At 33.8% G+C, this 8726-nt stretch overlaps 1 protein-coding gene across 6 annotated transcripts in view; it reads right to left on the bottom strand.

Moving 5' to 3' along the window:
- The window catches only part of LOC144972859 (guanylate cyclase 32E-like), a 135056-nt gene that overhangs the window by 49331 nt on the left and 76999 nt on the right, over positions 1-8726 (bottom strand). For all 6 annotated transcript variants that reach the window (XM_078914599.1, XM_078914597.1, XM_078914600.1 and 3 more), the window contains 2 exons: positions 8204-8373; positions 1804-1950 (listed from right to left, as the gene is read on the bottom strand). In XM_078914599.1, coding sequence (XP_078770725.1) covers positions 1804-1950; positions 8204-8373 — 317 coding nt within the window. The remainder of the gene's footprint in view (positions 1-1803; positions 1951-8203; positions 8374-8726) is intronic.

The following is an 8726-nucleotide window of genomic DNA, read 5'->3' as shown; positions in this document are numbered from 1 at the left end:
CTCTACCAACTGTGCTATTTAAACTCTCACTGATGAAAATGAAGGCTTTTTATACACGATTCTATTACGACTTAAACATCATACAGAACCTCTCTCTCTCTCTCTCTCTCTCTCTCTCTCTCACTCTCTCTCTCTCCCTCTCTCTCTCTCTCTCTCTCTCTCTCTCTCTTCTCCTTCTCTCTTCTCCCTCTATTTATCTCGCTTTCACTCTCTTTCCCTCTCTCAACTTTTTTCTCTCACTGTCTCTCTCTCTCTCTCTCTCTCTCTCTCTCTCTCTCCATCTATCTATCTATCTATCTATCTATCTATCTATCTATCTATTTATCTATCTATCTATCTATCTATCTATCTATCTATCTATCTATCTATCTATCTATCTATCTAATCTATCTATCTATCTATCTATCTATCTATCTATCTATCTATCTATCTCTATCGTTTCCCAGTACTTAAGTTCTCTCTTTGTTTCAATAACAGAGAGCTATTTTATGACTATGGTGAATGAATGGCATTACGTCGCCAGAGGCACTCCTCTATTTGGCGTCATCTTTTGTTTGTATAAAATATAAATATAGTAAGTAGGTCAATGACTAAAGCAAGGATTACCTCTATACTGTTGTCATTTTGGTCTTGGGTAGAAATAAAGGTAAATTCATAAAGGAGACAATGATGATATTGATAATAACGATTTTGATGATCACAACAGCAACAAAAACAACACGATTCCCAAAATTATTGTAATGGTAACGATAAATACAATGATGATGATGATGATGATGATGATGATGATGATGATGATGATGATAACAGTAATAATGATGATGATGATAATAATAATAATAATATATATAATAATAATAATAATAATATATAATAATAATAATAATAATATAATAATAATAATAATAATAATAATAATAATAATAATAATAACAATAACAATAGTATAAATATAATAATAAAAGAATCCCCACATTGCATGATCTAGAGAGTTTCTAAATATTTTTGTATAGTTTTTTTTTGTTTCTTCCCTTTTTCTAGGGGGCAAATTGGCTGTTGTTATATAAGGGAACCCGTGATTACGATTATTCTTATTCGAAGCGCCAGTAACACTTTCTGTCACTCCCTTGTTTGTTTTTGTTTTTAAGGGTTTTACGGCGCTTGCAACACATTAAGGTCATATCAGCGCCAGTAAAAAGGAAGAAAATGGGATAGTAAAAAGTTCTAGAATTACAATTAAAGCATCCAAGAATAAGGCAGATAAATGGGAATTGGTTCAATTAGGGAACAGATGTAGATTCCAAGGGCACACTATCAGTGTACTTAGTTTGAGATCACCTAAAAGTCTCATCCTGACACAAGCACAGGTCCCCACTAAGAGGAATACACTCAAATGTTTACAAATCATATATAATACATAAACAATACATAATGCAGAGAGATGATTTACAAAGAAAAAAAGATCATCTCCCAAAACTAACTATACATTTGACTGTTTCCCTCCCAGTCAGGGTATCCGGACATGACCTGGACAAAACCAAGTAATCTTATTCCAAGACAAAGACAGAAAGCATATTGGAAAACAGACATAGGAGGGTAGAAGACACAGTACGTACCTCCCTGTCCACTATGGGAGGTGTCACTGCCTTGAAATTTCATGCACCTTAATATATATATATATATATTGTTACTGTTTTCCAGGTCTTTGATTATATTCAGATAAATAATGACAGAATTATCAATCCATCTCCACCCCCCCCCCCCACACACACACACATAACAATAACAAGTTTAGTTACTTACTTTTGAAATATTTATTGGGTTCTGGGGGGAATTTCTCCACGAATTCAACATAAATGACGACGTAGAGACCAGTGTCCAACAGGCCACGATCGTCCAAGTTTCTCACCAAGTCAACCGCTGCGTTAAGTTCTCCCACGACAACATAAACTGAAAAAGAAGAAGTGTTGCAAGTTGTATTAACGATGCAAAACTACTTTTTGGTAAGATCTGACCCTGAAAAAAATACAAAATTTAATTGAATAATCAAAGGTGCTTTCCTGCATTTTAAATAACAATTGCAATGTTTTGTTGACAACTAGATTAGTGTTTCGTGTGAAAGTCATGAAATCTAGCTTTATAATGCTAGGACACGAGTTTGAGTTCTGTTCGTAGAGCAAAAAAAGAGTGATCTTACAATATTTGTTGCATTTGTGATTCAACGAATCATTTTAATCAATACATTATAGATAGGATTCTTTTAGATATTATAGCAAATAATGTTTTTTAAAAATTAGTTTGATTGTATATATACTTAATAGAAGATGTAAGAGACATTTTTTACAGTTTTGAATTTAAATTATAATGGTATGTAGAATTAGATTTATACATAACATAATTCAAATCTTAAAAGAGCAAAAATCGAAGATTGATGTAAAAAGACATCATTCATATTTCACATTAATCTTTTTTTTTTTACAAATGGTGTTTCATTCTTTGGAAGTCTGCGAATAAAAATACCTCTTTTTTTAAAGTTAAAAATAAGATGATTCTAACCTTCCGTATGAATAGTAAACTCGTAATGATATCAAGTTTACAATAATAATTTGTGACGTCAAATTATCAAGATTATTATTCAAAATTATTATCAAATTTCACTAGATACGTATGAAAGAAGTATCATTTATACGTGTTTGCTCATGTCTTTTATTCAAATATGATAAAGGCTAGCACTATTCAGTATCTGATACTGAATAGTGGTTTTGCACTATTCAGTATCTGATACTGAATAGTGGTTTTGCACTATTCAGTATCAGATACTGAATAGCGGTTTTGCACTATTCAGTATCTGACACTGAATAGTGGTTTTGCACTATAATACGGTGTTTTTTTTCCCGAAACCTGACAAAGTTATGGGAAGAGGGCAGCTGTGGGAGTGAATATGGGACTCAGAGAAGTGTACACCAGTGGGGAGTGAACCTGGGACTGGGTTTCGGCGGGTTTTCAAATAAAAAGCAATTACTTTTTTACGAAACACGACGACACCTGGCAATATCCGACATAGTTATGAGATGTAGGCAGCAGCGTGTGTGTGTGGTGTGTGTGTGTGTGTGTGGGGGGGGGGGAGGAGAGGATGAACCTGAGATTCAGGGAAGTGTACACCAGTGGGAGTGAACCTGGGACTCTGGGTTTTGTAAAAAAGCAATAACAATATGGGGGGGGGGGAATTACATTTTTACGAAACCCGACAATATGCGGCAAAGTTGTGGAAAGTAGGCAAAGCGTGGGGAGTGAACCTGGGACTCAATGAAGTGTACACCAGTGGGGAGTGAACCTGAGACTATGGTTTTCGGCGGGCTTCAGCTAGTTTCATATAAAAGCAATTAATTTTTTACGAAACCTGACGAAACCTGGCAATATCCGAGAAAATTATTGGGTAGTAGGCAACAGTGATGGGGAGTGAACTTGAGATTCGGGGAAGTGCACACTAGTGGGGAGTGAACCTGGGACTGGGTTTCGGCGGGTTTTGAAAAAAAAAAGCAATTACTTTTTGTTTACAAAATGCACCAAATCCCAACAAAATGGGGCAAAGTTATGGGAAGTAGGCAAATAATGGGGAGTGAACCTGAGACTAAGGGAAGTGTACACCAGTAGGGAGTGAACCTGAGACTATGGTTTTCGGCGAGTTTCAGCGAGTTTCACATAAAAGCATTCACTTTTTCACGAAACCCGGCAATATCCGACAAAGTTATGGGAAGTAGGCAACAGTGGGGAGTGAACCTGAGACTCAGGGAAGTGTACACCCGTGGGGAGTAAACCTGAGACTTTGGTTTTCGGCTGGTTTCAGGGAGTTTCACATAAAAGCAATTACTTTTTTTTAGAAACCCGGCAATATCCGACAAAGTTATGGGAAGTAGGCAACAGTGGGGAGTGAACCTGAGATTCATGGAAGTGCACACCAGTGGGGAGTGAACCTGAGACTCTGGTTTTTGGCGGGTTTCAGCGAGTTTCACATAAAAGCAATTAATTTTTTACGAAACCAGGCAATATCCGACAAAGTTGTGGGAAGTAGGCAACAGTGGGGAGTGAACCTGAGACTCAGGGAAGTGTACACCAGTGGGGAGTGAACCTGAGACTCTGGTTTTTGGTGTTTTTCAGCGAGTTTCATATAAAAGCAATTACTTTTTACGAAATCCAACGAAACCTGGCAATATCCGACAAAGTTATTGAAGTAGGCAACAGTGGGGGATGATCTTGAGATTCAGGGAAGTACACTTGTGGGGAGTGAACCTGGGACTCTGGATTTTGTAAAAAAGCAATACCAAGGGGGAGGGGGAATTACTTTTTACGAAGCCCGCCACAACCCGACAAAGTTATGGGAAGTAGGCAGCAGTGGGGATTGAATCTGGGATTTGGACACCGATGAGGATTGAACCTGGGACTGCGAGAGGCTGGTACCAGTGGACAGTGAGCTCAGAATGTACTTTTATTTCGAAACCTACTGAAATTGCCAAAAGTTATGAGAAGGGGGCACCATTGGGCAATGAACCGGGATTCAGGGAAGTGCACACTGGTTGGGAGTGAACCTGGGACTGTGAGAAGAGGTTATCAGTGGAAATGAACCTGGGACTATGGAAGATAGATACTAGTGGGAAATGAAGCCGGACTATGGGAGTTGGGTACTAGACGAGAATGAAGCAATTACTTTTTACAAAACCCACCGAAAAACCATAGACTTAGGTTTACTCCCCAATAGTCTACACTTCCCTGAGTCTCGGGTTCACTCCCCCACTGTTGCCTACTTCCTTTCCATAACTTTGTGGGATATTGTCGGGTTTCATAAAAAGTAATTGCTTTTTTTACGAAACCCAGTCCCAGGTTCACTCCCCAATGGTGTACACCTCCCTGAGTCCCAGGTTCACTCCCCACTGCTACCGACTTCCCATAACTTTGTCGGGGTTCGGCGTGTTTTGGCAGGTTTCGTAAAAAAAGAAACACCCCTAAAAATACCACCTGTATTCAGAAAATAGATGTCAATTGTAGTCTAATATTCAGTATATCTATTTAAATCATTATTATTATTATTATTATTATTATTATTATTATTATTATTTTATTATTTATTATTATTATTATTATTATTATTATTATTATTATTATTATCATTATTATTATATTATTATTATTATTATATATTATTTATTATTATTATTATTATTATTATTTATTATTATTATTATTATTATTATTATTATTATTATTATTATTATTATTATTATTATTATTATTATTATTATTATTATTATCATTATTATTATTATCATTATTATTATTATTATTATTATTATTATTATTATTATTATTATTATATTATTATATATTATTATTATTATTATTATATTATTATTATTATTATTATTATTATTATTATATTATTATTATTATTATTATTAATATTATTATTTTATTATTATTATTATTATTATATTATTATTTTATTATATTTATTATTATTATTATTATAACGTAAATTTTAATTAATACGGCAATTAATTCACGGAAGTACATCGCTCAATTAATAATGGCAGAAAGTCTGGCCACATATTTATAATGAATCGGGTTTGTCTTAGATGACCAAACAAACAAACAAACAAACAATAACAACAACAACAACAACAACAACAACAAATGAGACAAACAAAAAAAGCAAGATTTTAAAAGGTAATAAACAATAGAAGAGCACATCAATGAAAAACAACAACGAGATTATAACACATAAAAGATATTCGTAATAAATCGATAACTGATTAAATTACTCGAACTACTTGATTAAAAAAAATAATAATCATAATAATGATGATGATGACAATTACAACAACAACAACAATAATAATAATAATAATTGTAAGTAAGTAGAAATAATAATAATAATAATAATAATAATAATAATAATAATAATAATAATAATAATAATAATAATAATAATAATAATAATAATAATAATAATAATAATAATAATAATAATAATAATAATAATAATAATAATAATAATATAATAATAAAAGAACAATAGTATAATATCAACATTAAAGCATACTACTAGCAAATAAAATTATTAAAACAAAAGTTTAAAAAATATCAATAGACAGAAGGAATTTTTAAAATATTGGGGAAAAAAAAAAAAGTTATCCCTGCCGGGATTTGAACTCTCGAACCTTAAGCTCAGAGTCAAACAGCTTATTTCCACCAAGCCATGGTGTCACTGAACATTTAGTGACATTTAATCATGTGTATTTAGATATTTAAAAATGCATTTGAATACCACTCTTACTTTGATATTTTGAACTATGTTAATTGCACTATAGCAGAAATTAAAAATTACGATCAAAATATTTTTACAACTTTGAATCGGGCTGTCAGTTACTGCACGTGTTCAATCTGGAAGTAGGTCAGTAGTTCGACCGAGATTGTCGCACTTTTCACTCTCTCTATAAAAAAGAGTTCCTTGTGGATACTGAATAGTGGCAAAGCACTATTCAGTATCAGATACTGAATAACCACTTCCTATGATAAAATTGGAATCGACTGAGGGGCAGAATAAAATTCGAACTTTATTCCCAACGCGCACTCGCGTGCGCGTTCAACGGTTGGGAACACGTCGGAATTTCAAAATGCAAGAATGCGAGAATCGTATACTCAATCTCTTCTTTATTGAAACATTTGTTTTCACTCAAATTGTATACGTTTAAAATTCTGCCACACTCTGAACCCCCCCCCCCCCCCCCACCCAAAAAAAATTAAAAAATTTTAAAATAACAATAAAAATAAAAATAAAATTAAAACGTCGTCTACAAAACTCAGTCCTTCAGGATTGAAATTCAGTCGTCGGGTTACCCCGGATAATACCGCTATGAAAAGCTTGGTCACATATGCTTATATTCTTAATTTATTATTTGTGACCCATTATGTCAAACAAGTATTATGTCAGAGTGAGGCAGATGCAAAAAAAAAAACCCCAAAAAACCCAATGATTTTAAATCTAAAATGACAACAACAAAAAAGCCAGATTTTAATTCTTGTCATTTAAAGAAACTGTATCTATATCTCTTTATATATATATTACCAACTCTTCGTTGACTAGAATCGAATCCAAACTTGTTCAAATTTGTTATAATGCTCTCAAAATCAAATTCCCTAATTATATTCTAGAATTATTTCTCTTTATCCACCAAATAGAAATTTAAGATCTAATGAAGCCTATTTTCAAGCGACACCAAATAAAACAAAAACAAAACAGGATTAAATCAATTTGGAGACAGATCTCTTTCGAAATTGGAACCCAGAGTATGGAATTCTATTCCAATATTTATAAGACTGTCAAGCAGCACTGAAAATCTTTAAGAAACGCATCAAGACATATCTTCTTTTTTTTCTAAACATTTACTTTGAAGAAATCGCGGCGTTGCCTTCTGTCTCAAAATTCTATTTTCTATTGTATATTATATTATGATATCTTATGTGCAAATTTCATGCATATTGTGAGCTTTTTGGTTAAGCGCAAAGGATCAATAGATAGTATGCGCTTGACTAAGAAGATCACCTTCCGGAAGTATAGCGGACCAACACACAAAACTCTGTGTAACCATGAACGTTTATAGTCTGGATAATACAGCTAAGTGAAACTGAACCAGTAGATTTTTGACCAATCAAAACATGGAATTTGTGACACACCTACACATATGCTCAGACAAATGATGTTTATAAACAATAATGTGACTGGTTTCGACCTCTCTCTGGCCATTGTTATTGTTTTTATACAATTTTGTTTTTAAAGATGGGTGACTAATTATTACACGATTTACTCGATCATTTATAAAAGTTTAAATTTTCACAGTTTTATGTGCTGGTTCTATTGATCAAGCGGTGGAACAGTGGGCATTTTTCTTAGACACATGCCATTAATAGAAAACCTGTGTAGTTCGCGATGTTGACCTATCACTGCCATTTTTACATTCATGACGACTGTCCGAGAAGCGTGGTTATCTAAGTGTCTATTTCTCATAAACGTGGATGGCAAGAAAACAATAACAAAGACACGAGTGACGTCAACTTCGTTCCATCTTTTAGATCAGTTTTTTAGCATCTAAATCACCAAGACATAACACCGTTTGGAGTCGGTATGACACCTATTTATTTGACTTACTTCTCGTGTCGATGTAGGTGTCTTGAATAATTCCTGGAAACGGGTTACCTTTCTGCAAGGGCATAAACGTATCTTTGTAGTAGACCAGGTGATTGATCGTCATGTTCTTGGTTAGGGCCAGGTCGCGTAATCTCATGGCCACCGACTCGTACGTTTCATACGTCTTTTCTCTACATCATAGAGTTGATATAATCAAGAACGATTTTATGATGATGATTAAGATGATGATCATGATGATGATGATGATGATGATGTTGATGATGATGATGATGATGATGATGATGATGATGATGATGATGATGATGTTGAAGATGATGATGATGAAGATGATGATGATGCTGATGTCAATGATGATGATGATGATGATGATGATGATGATAATGATGATGATGAGATGAAGATGGTGATGATGATGATGATGATGATGATGATGCTGGTACTGATGCTGCTGCTGCTGCTCTGCTGTTGTTTTTAAAAACACGGTATGTGCAATGTTAACCAAATAACACATACTGTGTTCTTC

The sequence above is a fragment of the Berghia stephanieae genome, chromosome 5 (assembly GCF_034508935.2).
Source record: "Berghia stephanieae isolate SIO BIC M18660-M18661 chromosome 5, UCSD_Bste_1.3, whole genome shotgun sequence".
Taxonomy (NCBI): Eukaryota; Metazoa; Mollusca; class Gastropoda; order Nudibranchia; family Aeolidiidae; genus Berghia; species Berghia stephanieae.
The sequence above is the reverse complement of the archived record's forward strand: the minus strand, read 5'-3'. Positions and strand labels throughout refer to the sequence as shown.